Source organism: Chanos chanos, chromosome 16 (assembly GCF_902362185.1).
Source record: "Chanos chanos chromosome 16, fChaCha1.1, whole genome shotgun sequence".
NCBI classification, from domain to species: domain Eukaryota; kingdom Metazoa; phylum Chordata; class Actinopteri; order Gonorynchiformes; family Chanidae; genus Chanos; species Chanos chanos.
In genome coordinates this window covers 11907486-11928125 of record NC_044510.1, presented here as the reverse complement: position 1 = coordinate 11928125, position 20640 = coordinate 11907486, and the positions used below count along the sequence as shown (strand labels likewise).

Genomic DNA, 20640 nt, shown 5'->3' with positions numbered 1-20640 from the left:
TCATCCAAATGCTTGATCCTTACACGAGGAAAAATGCGTTCCTCCCAAGTCCCTGCAGACACGGGTTTAGAGTTTTCAGTCAACGTAAAAGTATTTTCTGTTGAAATAAAGACAAAGTCTGTTGACAATTCCTCTTTAACATACTTCAGGGCTTTGTGAGAGAACTAGGCTTTTGGGCACGAATTGCCAGAAGCTGAGTTTACACAAAAAAAATGAATGGAAGGAAATCCCTTATAATTATATGCTGACTTGTAGTTTGCTCAGAATTCTTAAGCATCTACTTCAGATTACGGTTATTATTACACAGCTATTTTATTAAGAGCTGCTCAGTACAGAGTGGAAGTCAAGTCATGAGTTGCAAATTTTTAATTTTTTTTTTTTTTTAGCCCTCCATCACAATGGGCTGACTGGAATTGAAATAAGAGAACGCTCTGAAGTTCACTGGCTATTTTTCATATTTGGTTGTTTTAGCAGGACCTTTAGTCGTTTTTCCTTCAGAATTCTCGACAGCATTAGACCCATGCTTACGGTAAACCTTACAGTTGTTTTCATGTCTTCTTGACCTCCTAACTCGAGTAATTAAACGGTTATTAAACGGTCCGCTAGAGTGTATCAGCTGCCCTTCCAGGGTCAACTGAGTGTCAACGGCTTTTACTTGTTGCAGTAAAACTACTCTAGGGGGTGGTATGTAGCCACACTTAAGCTTAACAGGTCAGAGGTTTTTTTTTTTGGTTTTTTTTCCCTACCACTGGCATCATGTTCAAAACACAGTGTTGGTAGTTTCTGCAACTGTTCTTCTGCCTTTCCCAGAAACATTATTACGTGCTATTCATTTTAGTCCTGCACAACATTTAATCAACATCCCCCCCCCCCCCCCAAAAAAAAAAAATATATATCTTATGACTTTCCCACAATTCGTTATCCAAAATGGAGTGTCAAAAGCTGTTTTAAAACAAAAAATGATTCATTTGTTTTTAATGAATTACTAGCACTTGGATGTTATTTAAATATAAAGACAACATCAGTCCACATCTGACCTGTCAGCCCATATTAGTAAACACTGTTAATCTAAAAAAATACTGAGTTGTGTAAGTGCTGCATATGTCAAGGACTTATTATCATGTTGTTTTATCTTAGGAAGATAATGCAAAGGAAAAATAACCAAACCAGTTTATGTGGATGCTTGGATTTTTGCAATATTTTATTTATTTTTTTGCATTAACAGTATACTCAGTAGGTGGCCCCGTCATCCCCCTTTAAATGATTCATTTCAGTGAAAATCTTTTTACTTGAAGTCACTGACTGATCTGTCAAACAAATTGGAATAGTCTACGCGTGAGATTTTTGATGTGTGCTACAACAGAATACTGGCTCCATTATTACATGTTCTTGTTCTTAATTTTGGGAGGACGTCCTTGTTGACAAGAACTCCACGGTAAAAACAACGGCAAACTAAGTCGTGCTTATGTCCATTCTCAACGATGCTTACAATTGACCTTGCTATCAGCTTGGGACGATAATTTTCCATGTTGGCGGAGACATAAACACATTATGTAAATCAGTGCTGCCGTTCCTTTCCACCTCGTGTTTTCGCCTTACTTGTTGACAAGGCGTCCTCTAGTTGGGCCTCGAGGTACTGGCCCCTTCAGTCTCATTGGACATTTCTAGATTCTGGTGGGCGTTTCCTTTTGCTGCATAGTAAACTTTAAGATTTCACCCACGGTAGGAGTACTCACACATCTATGAACCAAATAGGACGGATAATTGAAGACAAATCACGTACGGCAGCATCATTTTTTGTTTGAATTTTTCGAAATAGGAAAAATCTTGCGTTACTGTAACTTTTCATTCTAAGCATCCCTCGATAATTGATTGCACGTGAGGATTTTTCTAACGCATCCTTGGGACTTTGGGCATAATGAAGTTCGTACGGTTTATCATGAAGAACACTGCCTTGGCCAATGTGCCGAAGCATATCGACCACTTCTCAAAATTCTCTCCGTCTCCACTGTCCATGAAGCAGTTCCTGGACTTCGGTAAGTAATGAGTTGCAGTTTGAATAATGTCAAATACAGCAATGTCTCTGGAGGCTAATTACAAGCAAAGGGAACTTTGTGTAATGCAGCGCTCTGCAGGCACCCGGGTCTCAAAGGGATGGTCTCAACATGAAAAATATTAATATATGGTTGACGTCGTAGAAAAGAAGAGTAGTACAACAGAATCGATTAGAATATATTAAAATGGAATAGAATAGAATTTAACGACCAACTTTTCCCCTGGTTTAGAGAGGTGTTTTTTTGTTGTTGTTTTTTTTACTTATAAAATATACAGTTGTTCTGTTGTAATCCACGACTGTAGTGCTTGCAAAATTTCCATTATTTTTTTCTGTGGAGGATAAACTAAATGTATTCCAAATAACGATGATAGTAACAACAACAACAAAAACAACAATAATGATAATAATAATTATAATAATAGAGTTGTTATGCTATTGGTGGTGGTGTTGATGGCAATGGTGCTTGTGCTTTTACTAGTATGTACATCCATTTTAATCTGTTTTTAAACAGAGTGAAACTTCTAAACAGAATATCCCAGAAAGTGCCGAACATCGTTTGAAACTTCTTATGGGTATTTCATTTCATATCTAAAGCGAAATTAAATGTTCTTTGAATGGTTTCACAGGTTCCACGAATGCCTGTGAAAAGACTTCTTTTGCCTTCCTGAGACAAGAGCTTCCAGTAAGGCTCTCCAACATCATGAGAGAGATAGATTTGTTACCCGACCGCTTGCTTTCTACTCCATCAGTACAACTCGTCCAAAGCTGGTAAGCACCCGGAAGATGACTGTTGCATAACAACAGAGCGATGCAGGGTCTGCAAATAGAGTGTACTTTATTTTTTGCTGAATTCTTAGTTAAACACACTGGAGAAAATGTGTCTGAAAACCTTACATGAGATAGAAAAACAGAATCTGGTGCACTAAGTTTTTTTAATGCGCGCGCCTGTGTAATGTAGAGTATAGCTATTTATGTGATATACTGTTGGACCACACGGTGAACTTTGTCCCAGTTTCTCACATGCGTTGTTTTCGCTTCAAGTTCCGCTCTGCGCATAGCATTTTTAGGGACTCCTGACAAAGACTCAGTGCTGAGTTCATGCAAAATATCATACTGGTTCATCAGTATTTTATACCCAGTTAAACAGCTTTGTTGGTTTGAAAGAAAAAGGGTTTGTATGGTTCTTAGATACTGTATAGGCCAGGACTTGTTTACGCCAATGAGGGCTCACGCGCACACACAGCGTACTGAAGAGTGGTCGTATGGGGGCTTGAAATCTGACACTCGGGCACGCCTTGTTTTTGTCCTCGAATGCAAGACAGGAACACTACGTCCTCAATACCGAATCTCTGAACAATTAAGACAACAGGCCCTGTGTCTGGGTGACTGGGTGAAAGGGTGACAGAGAGTTCATCCGAATTCTGAATTTTGGCCCACAGTAAAAAAAAATATTTACACTACAAACTCAAAATTGTTCAAAATTGTATGTCAAATGATGGTCAAGCTACCATGTACGGATCTGTCCATCCATCTTATTTATTTATTTTTATTTTTATTTTTATTTTAGCACACCCTCAATGGCCATTATTAAGCAATGCCAAAATATATTCTCGCGATGTAGAGGAATCATTACCTGGCTGAAGAAAACTGAGTTAATAAATGTAAAAAACTGGAACATGTAATGGCCGATGGCCAGTCATTCACAGCTGCAAAGCATTTTCTCGGAGGACTCCTGACGCAGCCTAAGAACTGATCCTTGAACGATTTGCAACTTTCAAATATCAAATACGGATCATCCGCAGCTGACACAATCAACGTAGCGTAACACAGAGCTCAGTTTTCCTCTGAGTGTCTGGCTCTCACGTGTTTGCATATGACTTCGTAGATCAGCGTAGGCTAAATAAACTCTTCCTCCTTATTTCTGACCAGCACGCTTCTAAATTTGGTTAAACAGAACGCCTCGTGCGAAACTATTGCAAGCTCGTGACATCACTTTAGCTTGTTTTTCTCATGAGCAGCTGAGTGCGTGTGTGTGTGTCTGAGGGTGTGTATATACGCAGGCCATAGGAATGCGGAGGGGTCTGGTAATATGAGCCCCGTTTAGACTATCCAAAACTGCGCTGGGCGGTCACACTGGAAAACTATCAGTGGAAAAGTGTCTTCATTCATCATCACTGACACCGGGTGCTGGGACTCCCTTTCTCAATCCTTCTCCCCCCCCCCCCCCCCTCTTCTCTATTTCTCAGGTACATTCAAAGTCTCATGGAGATCCTAGAGTTTCTTGACAAGAGCCCAGATGACCACAGTGTCCTAGAGAAGTAAGTCCCTCCCTGTTTGCTCGACCCGTGTGTCCACCACATGTGTGAGAGTTTGTCAACACGTTCCTTAAGCTTTGCCTATTTGCTCACTTATTTACCCTCTTCTTTTTAAAGATTTGTGGAGACCCTGGTGACCATTAGAAACAGGCATAACGATGTGGTGCCCACCATGGCCCAGGGCGTGATTGAATACAAGGATGCCTTCGGACAGGATCCGGTCACTAGCCAGAACATACAGTACTTCCTGGACCGTTTCTACATGAGCCGCATCTCCATTCGCATGCTCATCAACCAGCACAGTGAGTTTCCGCAGGCTCTGAAAAGTTTAACCGCCAATCTTCACCTTGCATCAGTTCATTCTGGCATGAACCACCAATACGACACGTTCGACCAAACTGCCTGGAATCTAGGGCATAATGACTTTACTTGCAATATATACCTTCTCAATCTTTTGTCTAACTGGCTTGTTGAAATTGCACCAGATTATAAATATTAAAAAGAGTGAGTTTAGTCCACGTAAACGAGCCACTGCCTGCAGGCTATCTTGGGTTCAGTGGGATAGAGGTAAATGTTGTTTTCCCCCCCTTTTACTCTCTGGGCTTCGAACCAAAAGGGATGTCAGTGTGAGGTCTTTTACCTTTGTAATTCGCTGAATTAATCATTTTTTAACACTGGGGTCAAACAGGCAGAGTTGGGTCAAACTGTGTTTTTTTTTTTGGTCAACTTTTGAACCGTTGCCACAGGAGACTTACTCTCGCACATCATGTGGTTGACCTTCTCTTTCCCTCTCTTCTTTTCTACCCCTCTTACCTTCCTCCTCTGCGCTCTCCTCTGCAGCTCTCATCTTTGATGGTACCACAAACCCCGCTCACCCCAGCACCATCGGCTGCATCGACTCACAATGTGACGTCACGGAAGTCATCCGAGGTAACCGAGTCGTTTAAAAAATCATCCGGTGTCCTCGCCAACGCATTAATACAGTTAGTATGCTGGAGATCGGGTTCGCTCAATAGCTGCTCCTTTGTCTCCTCTCCAGATGCGTACGAGAGTGCAAAAATGCTCTGTGAACAGTATTATCTCGGTGCCCCTGAGCTGGAACTGAGAGAGATTAATGGTAAGGAATGGGTGCTTTGTGAATACCAGTATGCACAATACCCTACTGACACACACCCACACACACACTCTGCACACTTTGGATTTTACCTGGATTGAATTGTGAGCTGGTTGTTTTTGATCCCTGGACACAAATCAAAAGTCTTTGTACCCATAATTAAATCATAAAAAAAACAGCTTGATCTAGATAAGATCTAACTATCAAGCTCTTATCTAACCCTCTGACCCCTAAGTAATGTACCATTCAGCAAGAAAGGAGATTTCTGTGCTATGCTTATCTAATGGCATTAATGTTTCATTTGCAGCGAACAACAAATCTCTGCCCATTTATATATCATATGTGCCATCTCATCTCTACCACATGCTCTTCGAACTCTTCAAGGTAAGTCCGGACTAGCAGGAACTTTGCCCTTTTGGGTGGACATGAATAAACTGATGACATTTTTTTTTTTTTAAATTTGTTTGAATGGGAACCTAAGTCTTACCTCTTCTTTGCTTCAGAATGCCATGAGAGCGACCATTGAGAACCATGAAGCTAGCAAGACTTTGCCACCAATCAAAGTTATGGTGGCTCTGGGGGGAGAGGACCTGTCAATCAAGGTGAGTAGGGGAAAGGTTGCGACATTTGTCATCAGGCTTAGAGCCAACATCTAGATTTATTTCAACTGACTCAACATGCACAGTTCGATCTAGAGACTAGCGGTGAAGTTACCACTGACCTTAAGAGCCTTTTCGTGCACAAGGCAGGCAGCAAATCTGAGTGGTGATTATAGAAAAAAAGAAAAAAATTAAACATGTAAGCGGAATCTAAATATAGCAAATCTATGTAACCCTGGCCTGTTTTTAAGTTGAGATCCGTGATCACGAAGGTATCACATCATAAGTATTTCTTCTTAGTCTTTGCCCCCAAACAAATCGCTACTTTGTGAGAGAATTCCTGCAATAATTCACCACGTGACAAGCCCAAGCTACCCCCAAACTATTGTTCTCTTGCCCTAGATCACATTTCAGTAGGTTACATAAGGTCGTTTTCACACCAATAATTGGCGTTAATACTCCTAATCCTGGATCAGATTAAATGGATTAAGGAAACTGGTGCTGCCATTATTGGAACATCATATCGGTCGGCGTATGAGTAATATCTTCAACCTTTGCCCCACTTGGAACCAGGCCAGTCGAGATTCTGGGCGTGCCAGTGCGACAGAGTAATTAAAACTAACTCTGCGCCCACAGGCTTTGCAATTTGTAATTGCAATTTCTTCGGTTATGATTAACAAAAAAGTTTCTTGAACCTCCGTTCACTGACTCCGGTTTCTAAGTCTGGGGGTTTTTTTTTCTTTTTTTTCTTTCTCTCTGTATCATTTAGATGAGCGACAGAGGTGGCGGTGTCCCTTTCAGAAAAATTGAAAGACTTTTCAGCTACATGTATTCCACAGCACCTAGACCAGCTATTGGAAACCACCAGCGGGCCCCACTGGTAAGTGTACAGAGAACACATAAAATCACAAAGACATAGGAAACAGTCTTCACCACTTCAAAGTAGGGTACTACATGTACCGTCAAGTATTACAGCTGACCTCTTAGACAGCAGATCCACTGTTTTGGGCAAAAATAAGGTACTGGGTTAGCAATGGGTAGTATTAGGTTATCTAGCTCAGCACTGATTTCGTTGTCTTGCATTGCTCTAGTACTGGGCTATCTAATACTGGGTTAGCTGGCACTGGGTCATCTAGAACTGGGTTAGCTGGTACTGATGTGATGGGTTGTAGTGATGGATGTGTATTGGGTATGATACATGATATGATCTCTTTCTCACCAGGCTGGCTTTGGGTATGGGCTGCCAATCTCTCGACTCTATGCCCGCTACTTCCAAGGTGATCTCCAGCTTTATCCAATGGAAGGTCTTGGTGTAGATGCCGTCATTCACATGAAGGTATGTAGATCTAAAGATTCAGCACTCTGAAAAGGAATTGTTCCTGATTATAATGTGTCTAGCCTGTGCCATATGCTATAGCACCCCGTCCATGTATGCTAACCCAATAAATCCTACATGATACAACCTAAACTCTTCAAGTCAGCGACAATACAACAACATTATAGCCTGTAAAAAAACAAAACAAAACCATAATATGCATACATTTTTGTGCAATTTGCATAGTCATTAACATTCTGAGGTCTGTCTCTCTTCTCAGGCACTGTCAACAGATTCTGTGGAGAAACTCCCCGTTTTCAACAAGACCGCCCTACGGCACTATAAAGTTAGCCAGGAACCCAATGACTGGTGTGTTCCCAGCAAGGAGCCCCTAGACTTGGCGGTCTACAGGGCAGCCAAGTGAACTCATCAGTCCAGCTGGCCATAGAGATGGCCTTTTGACCCAAAGGAGGGGTCGATATGGGACCAACCACTGACTAAACTCAACGGACAGTGGCAAAGGGGGGACCAAGCTTGAAGGAAGCTTTTTGCAGCCCCTGATCAGTGTTCCTTAATTGGACTACAGACTTCTCGGAGCTTCTGCCAATGTTCCTTGAATGGGTAATCCAATGAAATTGCGTTGGGGCCACAATGCGACCAACATGTGCCGATGCAAAAGACTGAAATTCCGAAATGTCCAGGGTGAATTCAGTTTTTGGTTCAGATGGGAAGCGGCAATGATCCTCCACCAATTTCCCAGGGCGGGATCCATCCCAGCAGGAGGTTGCTTGTTCTGAGACAGGACAGCAACAGCGGAGAACGTCATAGATACTAAGGGAGGCCCATGCCTTAATAGCAAGTGGAGGGTATCGATTAGGGTAGTTCGGTCAGCAGTCAGGAAACAAAGGGTTTGAACTAAGAATCACAAGAGCTGGAGTACGAGCATTTTATGAATGCAGGGGACGATAGCAAGCATAGGGGGAAATACTGAAAGTCTTTGTAAGGTACAGAGGGATATGACATGTAGGGATGCACGGAAACAGTCTCATTTCAACATTTTACGCCGGCCTGAGCGTGTAATTATACTTCTTTTTGACCCCTGGGTGTGTGTAATATTTTTTTGTGTGTGTGTGTGTGTTCAGGAAGTGAGACTTTTGTCCAGAAACGCAGAGCGATCGTGTCTGTTCATGACCTTGAGCGCCTGATTTTTTTTCCCACTATTGTCCGGGCAGCCATTTCAGAATTGTCTACACAGCAAATTTGATACAGTCGCTTGCTTCAATATAACATGGGTTGGATACATGAAATGCAAAAAAAGTATTTAGCTGTGCACTTTCCCAGAGTGTTATTAATTGTATTCTTACATCGGGAGGTCTAACATTTTACTGTCGTGTGAATAATGAACACAAACTGCCCAATGTTTGCTACTGCTGTGTGCTTACATTTGTCATGAAAAACATGTCATTGTATGAATGTTTCTTGAGATTTATAAGGAGTGAAAAGCCATTTAAAACAATTTTGCTGTGAGAGCAAACATACTGAAAATGCGGAGTGCTACCTACACCATCACAATATGCTATCTGCAGTGTTTTGTTTTGTTTTTTTGTTTTTTTAAAAATCATTCAGCTTTCTTTGTGAGCAAAATGTAGCTGTTAACAACCAGTTGATGTGTTTTTTTCTGTGCATTTGCCAAATAGAAGAGAAATGTACCCTATTGTGTGACTCAGGAGGAAAAAATTTCAGTTATGATACCATAAAAATGGGTCCAGCTGAGTATATATATACAGTATATATATATTTCCTGAAGATGACCTTTTGTTTGTGTATATTGTACTGTGTGTACATAAAACATAAACATGTTGAACATACTTTATTTTTATATGAAAACAGATTCAAAATAAACCAGATTGAATATGAAGACAATGACTCCTCTACTCTGTCCTGTCTTATTCAGAACCGTTCAGTGTTTGCCTCACACACGCTTGTGCCAGCATCACTTACCTACGTGGGATTTCATCGTAGTGTATCGACTTTCCAGATGTCGTTCAGAGGATGGGAGAAACGAGTGACAGAAAATTAGACATAGAATTCTTAATGACTGGTTTAGTAGGCAGGCCATGCCTGAACCTCAACACACAGTGGAAACAAACATATATATATGTGTGTGTGTGTGTGTGTATACATACATACATACACACACACACACATACATACATATGTATGTATGTATGTGTGTGTATGTGTGTGTGTGTGTGTATATATATATATATATATATATATATATATATATATACACACAGCTTGATGTAACTTTAAATAGAATAATAATTTCATGATTTACATGTGTTACAGTGTTAACTGTGAAATGAAAAATGAGTTTTGTTACATTAGTAATGTAATGAGAGCTCAACAGGCTGCACCTGCAGCGGTTGGCAGTGAGTTGGGGCGGGGGGGGGGGGGGGGGGGGGGGGGGGCTGCGGCTCTGGAGTATGGAATATGGAATATGGAACACGAGACCGTGGACGTTTGTATCGCGGTTTCGGTCTTGGTCTCGGAGCCGTTACACCCTTAATACACACACACACACACACACACACACACACACACACACACACACACACATATATTTATATATACATAAATATACGCACGCACTATACATACACCTCAATTTCCCAGTGGCCTTTACATTAATAATTTAAACCTCACCTTCACTATTCTCACAGTTTTTTTTCTCTGAATCCTCTATGGCAGTGGTTCTCAGTCCTGCTCCTGGTGGGAGCCCTGCTCTGCTTACCTGACTGAACTCATCAGTGGCACTTTTGATTGGTTGAGCACACCTGATTTATTCAAGAGCATGTTAATCACACTAATCGGTCAGGTAGGTAGAACAGGGAAAAACGGAAAACGTGCAAAGCAGGGTTCCCTCAGAGAACCACTGCCCTACGGTAGGCGTCTTAACATCAAACTGGGATGATGTGAGCCCAAGAACCCTAAACTAAAGGCATCAGAGTTGTTCTCTCCCCCACTGTCCCCAGATTACATCGTTTTCACTCGCCATTAATTACATCTCATTAGTTACATCTCAAAAACTCATTCTGCTGAGAGGCAGTCTGTTCAAATGAATAATTACTAGCATAAGACCTGCTAAGCAAACAGCATACAAATATCCACAAATGGTTAGACTCTGTGAAGGCTGTGTTAGTTAATAAATATCTCACATGGAGTTTAGGTTGCGGTACACAATTGAGTACTTTGCACGGTCATGTCACTTCAGCACAGTTCACAACATTTGGACATCGAAAGTCTTCTTTTCCATGTCTTGTGTGGAGTGTATATTTGAATCGAGGTTGTCAGACTCTGCTGCTTCCAAGAGTGTATATCTGTGCTGTGTTACATTAGCCTGAAAATAGCATGCAGTGAGCTATCAGCGCTCTCAGTAACGAAATCAAGAAAGTGCTTTTCTTTTTTCATCTTGCTTAAACGAACCGCCTTTAACTTAGCACCAGGTGTCTTAGTAATAGATTGCGCTACACCACCCATTAATAAATAGTTCTGCTCTGTCTCTTAGAGTATGAAATGCCCTGATGAGTAAGGAGAAGCAGGTTCTAGAGCAATACTTTTTTTGGGATGGTTGGGCTGGGTGGAGGGGGTGGGTGGAGGCGGGGGGGGGGGGTTGGGTTTTTTCCCAGAACTGGCACCACTTGTTGCTCTTGTGTAGGCTGCCGTTTGGAGGGACTTTGGTCGTGCGGACTGTACTTGCTCGTAAACATGTCATGTTGTTTATTCGTGCGCTGGCAGACACACCTCAGACTGATAAATGGGAGCCAAGCGAACGAGGCTTTAAGTGACTGTGACCGTTCCCACTGACGCATGCACTCACACACACACACACACACACACACGCACACACGCACACCCTTACATAAGTTTCCAGATCAAACCTGCACAAAAGCAGACAAGGGGCCAAGGCCATGCACATGGAACCTGTGGCAGTGGGGCAAAAGGAGGAGACAATTCGGTTTCCTGTCCTGTCGTTCACTCTCGTTGAGTTTTAACCATCTGTTGTTATGCATAAAACCACCCCCAAAAAAAAGCCCAACGAAAACTGGGTTGAGTTCGTATACAATCTGGCCTTGTTCAATATGACTTTTTAAAAGCTATACTAAATCCAAGGGTCCGTGCGGGTCCGTTTTTTTTTTGCAGGTTTGAGTCGTCGTTTTATTCGGGTTAGAGGAGCATAGTTGGTTTTTAAATCTGAAACACAGACCTGCACATCTTTTTCACCTGTGAATGAATTTCTTACATAAGCACGTCTTACATAAGCATTTAAAACATTCAGTACCCTGCACAAACCCTACCTCCCTTTGTCTCTCCTGTCTGTTCACACATTCACACAAGACCTATCTGTGAATGATGGGCACATTTGGGAAAGAGAAATGACAGTTTTGGGGGAAAATGTGGGGTCTAACACGTAGAAGCAGAATTCTCTTTAAACAGCACAAGTACTACTACTAATACTATGGAAAAAAAACAAAAACCTCTAAACCACAAACCCCTGAATCAAACCGAAACCAGTTTAAAACCAGTGGCTTCTAGTTACTCTCTGTTTCTGATAGCAGATGGAAACAGAGGTTTGTACAGGCTGCTGGGAGAAATGTAGGAATCCGTTTCACCAGCAGTTTTCTAGGGTACATTTGGTGCAAAATGTACAACCACCACCCCCACCAAAAAAAAAGAAAAAAGAAAAAACACTGGTTGGATTACTCTCATTTTCTAGACTGTCTCAGTGTCTCCAAATGACTTTATCTTCCACTGAGACCAGTTATCTCTTCTTTTTCTTCTTCTTCTTCTCATTGGAACACCTCTAATTGCGTTGATGTGTGTGTGTGTGTGTGTGTGTGTGTGTTAGTGTTGTGTGCTTTGGTGCCCTGCCTCCATGGTAACGGTTTCCCTTTCTGTAAATTATATATGCCTCTCTACACGTATTTTTATTCAGAGGTCAAACAACAGGTGTCACAAAAAGGTCTATTCATACATACGGAAAAATGATCACGATAGGCAACCCTGATTACTCATAGCCAAAGTCCAGGGTGTTGTCGTTTACCATCCCGCTGGCATAAATGTGATGGAACCGACTCCCTTTATCGTGACCTGGAAGTCGCTTAACTATATTGCTTTGACACATTTAGCATATGATAGCATCTTTAACACGAACTGTTTGCACGGCGTAAATAATCTTCCATTTATTTCTCCGTGAATTAATGATCGTTGCTTTAAACACGAGTATTATCAATTGCGGTCGCCATGTTCAAGCTTATCGAGACTGTTCCAGACTGCATTGAAACTTGCACCGGTATACAAACAAAACTCAGAGCAAATACACCCAGATTCCCTGCTGTTTGGCAGTCCCCTTAAGGCACGGCCATTCTAGTAACGTAGTAGTTTCACAAACATTGCAAGATCACTCATAAGAGTTGCTCTGTTTCTCAACAGCTTGTTTGTCAACAGTGTGTAGTCTTACGCGAGGTTATGTTTGTATGCTGATTTTCACTAGAAAATTTCCGATTTGCATCTACACCAGAATTCTATTCTATTCTTTTCTGTTCTATTCTATTCTATTCTATTCTATTCTATTCTAGTCTATCCTCTTAGTGGCCTGCTCTCTAGAATATTTCAACCATTGAAATCAGAAAGAAATCTGAATGTCAATGCACAGAAAGTCCGCTGAGAGATTTCAGGGTCTCCTTGTGGAGATAGCCATAGAGAAGCATTTAAACAGGATACAATAGTCATCAAGCAGTTCAACTGGAGACTAAACGAGAGCTCGGAACTGGACGTTGAACTAAATGTTTGCACTGTGTGTAAAACTCTCCTCCACTCCAGAAGGTGTAGCTTCTAAGTAAGCATCTACTGGGTTTATGTAAACATTGCTATCAGAGAGAGAGAGAAGGAGAGCTAGGGAGAGAGACAGAGAGACAGAGAGACAGAGGAAGTTAGAAATTAATATCAACCAGCTCCTCCCACCCCCCCCCCCCCCCCGACATTAAGCCACACGATATGACTATCAATTATTCTCTGAATACTTAGTGAATACTGAAGCTGCAAACACGATGACTCATAACACAGACAGACAGGCTTGTACGAGGTGAATTATATGCGGGTAACCTACCATAGCATTTGTGAGATATATGTCATGATATCTTGTATGCAGAAAGAAAAATGAAGTTTTCATAATAAATTGTACTAATCAAATGAATTGTATTATAATACAATAATACAAATAATAGACAATGTGATTTTTTTTTATCTGTTTTAAAAAGCATTAAAAATATAAAATTGTTTTAAGTAGAACCCTTATGTAACCTGCTGATAAAGAGATTTTTTCCTGTCTCTGTCGCACAGATTTGATTCCATAGACAGCATAGTGTCACAGCACAATGCATACAGTATAACAGAGAAAACAGATAAGAACTGATAAGAACCATAATGTACTCTGCAATGGCCAAAAGAAAACTAGGATGTCGAAAAACAGATATTTAAGAGCTATACAAAGAGACAGTAGTGCGTGACAAAAAAGAATATATAATGTAAAATAATAGCAGAAACAGAGGGAACATGTTTGAGGAGGATGAACATAGGATGTGGAAACCCAAGGGTAAATGTGAGTTAGACCACCCCAGTGACCAAGCCCAGCTTCAGTCATAAAAAAAAAAAAACTTTCTCGACAGCTAAGCAGGACAGAAACAGCTTATGCTGCAGCCGGTGAGTCAACTGGAAAAACTCACTGAATCAGCACGACATGTCGTCCATTCAGATATGTAATCAGGGTTTTTTTGGGGGTTTTTTTTCAGTCAGGTAGTCAAACAAACAGGGAGGAGGAGAAGCCCACGGGAAATGAAACGGTCGGTCAGACCGGTGAAGAGATCTCTTGGATTATATGTTCCCACCTGCAGCGCACACCTGTCTGCTCAAATGAAGGCTTCGGTAACAGGCGCCCATGCTGTGGTGACTTCTCATGGAAGAACCACAGTGCCACTATAGTGCTTAGTCCCTGCGCTGAGTGCTCAGAGCTCCTGTCATTCAGGACTGCCAGCTGCCATGAGGTGTAGACCAATGTATGAATGAATGAATGAATGGATGAATCAGTCAATCCATCAGTCAGTCAGTCCTTCAGTCCGCTCGTCCATCTGCCCATCCATCCATCCATCCATCTATCTATCTATCTATCTATCTATCTATCTATCTATCTATCTATCTATCTATCTATCTATCTATCTATCTGTCTGTCTATCTATCTATCTGTCTGTCTGTCTGTCTGTCTGTCAGAATGTAAAACGGGAGAGATCTGCCAGGGTCACTAATATGAACATGCATTCTGCTGGAAAGGCAGCAAGACCCCCAAAAATAACCTGCCTGTAAGGGCCAAGAAACAGACACGCCGCTGTCATGTGTAAAGAGGTGATAAACAGCATGAATTGTAAATCAACACACAGTAATAAATAAACTTCCCAGTCAATTCTCCAGTATTGTTTAATACATTACAAGCCTGTTACGTCAGTTAATGATAAGCTAGTGTGATATCGTGACCTCAGCGTCCAACAAGGCCCTGCCTTGCAGTGAGTAATATCTCTGCCCTGGATAAAGACTAAGAAGGGAAAAACAGAACTTATCAAAGGTGGAGGTTCATTGGATCGAGTCGCTAGCCAGGAGCCATGTTTGCCTTAATTTTTTTAATAATACTATTTATTGAGGTGCTGCCTCATTTTTGTTTTTTAATTGAAAAAAATTAATCAAACATAAATGAAAGATTTGTATTATAGTCCATATCTTTGAGTACCCTCAACACAGAGTTGCAAAACCAGATCTTTCATCATTTTGAACAATGCTGGTCAAATTCCCTGATGTTTTAAAACCGCTCAGTCCGGTGGGATTTACTGAAGATACGCACAGAAAAATTTCATATGCCTGAATCTACAGTAAAATCACTATCCTGTCAATTCTGTATTTATCATTAGAGTGTATATTAATATAGTGTTTATTCCATCTTAGATTTACAATATTAATTTTGCTCAGAGGTTGTGAAGTAATATATGGAGGAGGTAACTCAAACGAAAGTTCGTGCATTCTCTTTGTGGGCTATAAAGCGCTGACGATGGAACCACCCTTTTTGACTGGATGTATACTTCACATGGGTACAGCATACTCCATCCGTTACGATATCGCGGATGTGTTTTAGCTCAGTCTGAGTCGGCGTCCCAGGCTGAGGTTAGAGAATCGGGGGTGACCTGAAAAAAGAGCAAACACACTTTACTCTTTGGATTGCCTCAAACCGCTGGCATCAACGTTTGAAAAACAGGTCAAATGAAGTTCTGTCAAACATGCCCCGGTGTTCACCCCTCTCTCCACAGAGCAGCCAGGATCCCGTCCTCTTGAACAATGCCCGCACAGTACAGTAATACAGCCAGTGACTCATCAACAGAGTTAATTAACTCTGGAACCACAGTTACTTATACATACATATGTACATACACTTTGCTCCAACACAAACATACATGCACACACACACACCCACACACACACACACACACACACACACACACAGATCTATGCATATGAGCAATATGCATATGTGTTTGTGTGTGTGTGTGTGTGTGTGTGTGTGTGTGATGCTAGCAATATATTTGTATGCAATATATATGTGCATATATGAGCAATATGAGCAATATATATTATATATGTGTGTGTGTGTGTGTGTGTGAGAGAGACTGAAGTCAAATGGCTTATTCAAAGGTACGGGCAGGTTAGTGGAAAAACACAGGGAGTTAATTATGGATCATGAAGTAGTGGACACCTTTTGTAGAGTCATGGATGATAAACGTCCGGTTCTCTCACTCTAAATAAGGACTGCCATTAAGTGCTTGTCCGTCAGCGAGGCCGGGCACCCGCATCGGGCCGGAATTTTCCGGAGTCCCCCCGGGTATGCCGGCAATCATACTTCCGCTTCAACAACAAAGCCGTCGGTCGGCCACGACGCATACCGTCCTGACATGCCATTAAGCTCAAAGAGAAGAGAACCTCTCGCCAACCTGCACAACAACAGTGACTGCCAGTCTCTGCCAATGGTGTGGAGTCATTGTACACCACTGTCACAGTTACTGTCAGTTGCTATTTGTAGAGTCCAGTGCACAACATGTTTACCCGCTGGCCTACTGTACCAGTGAGAGAGGTGTCCAAAGAATGAGACAAACACCCCCCCCACCCCCCTCCACAGATCATTAATTTGACACTGTTGCGTAAACTTCCCATAGACGGCTCCTGATCTATCGCATCAATACGAGGTTCCTGAGTGGAACTTTCCGTCGCCTCAGTTTGAAATATTGACAAATTGTAAGTTTTGGGGGGTGAATAGTTAAGTCACATTAGGCCTGTAAGTCCTCAAGGAAATCAAGGGAATGCATTGTAAGTTTCAAACTGATGAGAGGCTTGAGACTTGGGTAAACTTTACATTTAACTGTACAGTGATTTATAACATACTGAAATGTAATTATTCTGTTCTATTCTATTCTATTCTATAATGCTATGATATTTAAATTACTACCATATAAAAATATATTTACAAAATGTTTTGCATGGTGGAAATGAAGTGTGATAACTCATAGTTCATGCAAGGGCAGATTTTAAGGTCCTCTTATTAACATATAAAATTTGGGCTTGCGCCTTCCTACCTGTCTGACTTAATTACACCCTATAACCCCCCTCACACCCTGCGCTCTCAAGATTCTGGATTATTAGTCATTCCAAGAGTTAAAAAGAAGTCCGCTGGCAACCGAGCCTTTTCCTACCGCTCTCCCTTCCTCTAGAATGGTTTACCTACAGAAATTACACAGGCAAATCTCTCAATACCTTTAAAACCAGACTAAAGACTTATCTATTTCCTCGAACTTATGGATAATGTAATTTTGATTTGACTTTGTTATCGACATGTAAAGGATCTAAATAAACTTATTATTATTATTATTATTATTATTATTATAGGATTATTACTTGCTATTGCCTTGTACTTACATGACTGAGCATTGGGGTTAAAATACATCACATATTTTAATTTTGCAAGTGCAGTTTGGTAGTGATAGTTTTCTTCTCTACTATTTGAGTGGATAATACACTGAGATTAGTATGCTGAGAACGAAGGTATGAGTGAATGATTCACTCCGTGGAAGGTAATTCCCTGACATAGACAGAGCAAGCTGACAAATACTGTCATTAATGTTGCATCGTTTTATGGACTAGTTTCGACATCACTTAAGTCATACTAAAATCCGACCTGAAGTAGAGAAGGGAGGTCACGTGACTGTGAGGTGAGAGCATTGTTCATTTCAGTAGATTCAGGTGTGAGGGTCTGTGGAGACACATTTTAAATCATGAGCCATTTCAGCAGGTTCAGGTGTGCACACTTGTGAACAGCGTGACGGAGCTGAAAAACCCTCTCAGCCCCAAACCATTTCCAGTTCTTTTCAAGTCTATTATTCTCAGATATAGACATACTGGATTTGCATGAGTTCAAGAAAAAAGTACAGCAAGCATCTTTATATGTAATAGCGTGATTTTTTTTTTTTTTTTTTTTTACTAGATTCTGAGTATTATTCCTACATTTTTTTTTATCTGGTTCTTTCATAGACCCAAAGGCCACAGTGATTGACCAATCACAGATTTATTTCATTCTGTATTTTTCATTATTTCATTTAAATTACAGCACTGAAAAGTCAGCGTGCATCAAGTTTTAAAAGACCTGTTTAACGCGGTAAGCGCTGATCACTCACAGATGGCTGCAGGAGTAACTGAACTGTACAGGCACACAAAACAGCGCCATGATGCAGCGTGTTATTCACATATATGTCAGCAGGAGAGGGTGGTACATGAATTCTTCGTTCTTTGACATCACGTCTGAAAAATTCACATGAACTTACAGAGACCATAAACTGTGCGAGACCAGAGACTTCTCACTAGAGGAGACACTATCTGTCGGACTTGATAAGGGCGAGGAGTCTGACCTTGTTTACAAGAGAGGAAATGATTTCGTCAACCGCTGATCAAAGAACACTTCACGTTAATGAGTTTTCCTCGGGACACATGAACTTACAGCATGCACAAGTAGATAGGTTTCTAATACTCGTAAGATTGCATTATGGCATGAATGGATCCAAAACTCATTATGTTTTCATCACTTCCGTGAAAATACAGTGCTTGTGTGAGTTAAAACAGTGAATAATTAATTTAATCTATCCGTGATGCAAGCTTTAAAACACGCTTTAAAAAGTCAGGCCCCTTTTATGTCTTTCTTCCTTTTTGACATTTAAATAAATAATTAAAGCTGTTCGCTACCCAGGGATAAGTGATCTATTTGCGGTACGCTGATATTTAAGAGGAGGAGATAAATGTGAACATTGTACATGTGGCAGTATCGGATAGAGGCCTCGTCAGGCCCTCGGTAACTCCAGTGTCATTACGTTTAACCATACTCCCATCTGGTGGCGTGTCTGTGTTAGCACCTTTCCATTAAGAGGAGAGCATCTGTATCACAGTTAAAATTGAATTCTTTGTTGATAGTGAATCTTGCCATACTTAAGCGTCACCAGTCAGTATTTGCTGTTTAGAAGACTCCTGCGGTGCACTGGACATCGTCGGATCTGTTCGTTTTGTTCTTTTCTTGAACTACTCCCTTAACTACTCCTTCACAGAACCTCTGCACGTTCCGTCGGAAAAAAGCGTGAGATCGCGTGTTGAGAGGTAAGTCATAGGTTGAAATATCGCGCAACCCTCGTTTTACTGTTTTCATGAAAATAAAATTCATCACACATCAAATTGTGTCCTAAAGTATGGCTCGTTAGGTAACAACTTGTAGCGCATAACGAGATTACTCTTGAGGGTTTTTGATCGATGGAAATAATTTTACGGATGTTTTTCATGTGAACATAACGTGCAATACGTATACGGCCTGGGAAGTCCGTTATTTTCGTTAAGTTAACATCCCATCAGTTAAACCACGGTCATTTCTCAAACTGCTGTTAGAGATGTAATTGTATATACAGTATAAGGCTTTTCTTGATGGCTAAAACTGATTATTTCATTTTGTATGTGCAGATCTAACATTGGCGGTCACAACATTGTCAACTGCGTGTGTGTGTCTGTGTGTGTGTATCACATGTAACAGTTATGTGGCTTCACGTAAATTAAAACTTTGTTTCCAGTAATACCAGCCGTTGTAGTTTTCCTTACACTCAAGTAGAGAGCACGTGGCAGCTGTACAATTATATACCCATATTATTCCTGTCATTGCTGAATGTATTTATTTTAAAAATCTCATTGCTGATTATGCTCTTTTAAAACACAAAGGAAAACAGGAGCGCGGGTTCGCTAGCTGAGAGATTTGGCATTTTCAACTGCGCATGCGTGGTTGTGTGTTATTTGCAACAACGTCTGTCACTAAACAAACAAACAAACAAACAAACAAAAAAGTAATTTTTATAATCTCTCTGTATCCTCCCAACTGACCCCTGTTACACATTTAAGGTTGTTATATATGCAAATAGTGTCCTCTGGTGGCAGAACAATACAACTACAGGCTCCTGTTCGCTGCATCCTGACAGAAATGTGACTTCTGTATATTTTCTATAACTACTCCTTCATAGATCAGAGTCAATACAATCTAATAATTAAAAGCATGGTAGAAGCATTCTATTGACATATGGGTTTTTTTGGGGCGTTGATTACTGAACATAGTTAAATAAACAAACAAGTGATAATAAAAGAACTAGAATGGCTTTTGCAAGCATAAATGCACACAGTGTACACCAAAGCTACATAGACTGAAAGGAAGAAGCTTTGATTTCTTTTTTTTGTAAAGCTCAAATTTTTGACCACTTTAACAGTATAACACACCTTTGTGGTCATTTGCTCCTACACTCCAGATAAATAACTGTCAGATACATTTTTGCTTTTAAATTTCTTCTTTTTGCAGTAAAACAGTATATATTTATACATTACTGGAAAATTTAAAGTCATACATGAAAATCACCTCTAGTGTTTCCATAGTGGGTGGGGTTGACATTCTGCCATTTTAACTTGTTCAGCTTGACCTAATGTTTAGGATGTGGACATTTCAGAGCTGTCTAAGCCCATGCTAATTGAGACTGTATTCTATAGATGTCTTAAGCATGCTAATTGAGACTATATTCTAT

The 20640-nt window shown here is 40.8% G+C and overlaps 1 protein-coding gene across 3 annotated transcripts; it reads left to right on the top strand.

The window, feature by feature from the left end:
- Positions 1 to 1736: 1736 nt before the first annotated feature.
- LOC115829865 (pyruvate dehydrogenase (acetyl-transferring) kinase isozyme 2, mitochondrial) lies at positions 1737 to 9317 on the top strand. 3 transcript variants are annotated; one of them, XM_030794037.1, is made up of 12 exons: positions 1737 to 2036; positions 2683 to 2824; positions 4303 to 4374; positions 4489 to 4673; positions 5212 to 5301; positions 5411 to 5488; positions 5595 to 5597; positions 5793 to 5869; positions 5989 to 6087; positions 6854 to 6964; positions 7307 to 7420; positions 7680 to 9317. In XM_030794037.1, exons 1-12 carry the CDS (start codon positions 1919 to 1921, stop codon positions 7821 to 7823), a joined length of 1233 nt encoding a protein of 410 aa, XP_030649897.1. In that variant the 5' UTR covers positions 1737 to 1918; the 3' UTR covers positions 7824 to 9317. The 3 variants fall into 3 exon arrangements, with proteins under 3 accessions (XP_030649897.1, XP_030649895.1, XP_030649896.1); XM_030794035.1 differs by lacking the exon at positions 5595 to 5597; XM_030794036.1 differs by lacking the exon at positions 5595 to 5597 and having other exon boundaries at positions 5411 to 5506.
- Positions 9318 to 20640: the final 11323 nt, after the last annotated feature.

What these genes read in the sequence shown, in the direction of transcription:
- LOC115829865 (XM_030794036.1), top strand. Translation starts at nt 1,919, where the DNA reads ATGAAGTTCGTACGGTTTATCATGAAGAACACTGCCTTGGCCAATGTG. An exon ending in GACCACAGTGTCCTAGAGAA is followed by an intron (nt 4,375 to 4,488) that starts GTAAGTCCCTCC and finishes TTCTTTTTAAAG; the next exon opens with ATTTGTGGAGACCCTGGTGA. An exon ending in CATGCTCATCAACCAGCACA is followed by an intron (nt 4,674 to 5,211) that starts GTGAGTTTCCGC and finishes TCTCCTCTGCAG; the next exon opens with CTCTCATCTTTGATGGTACC.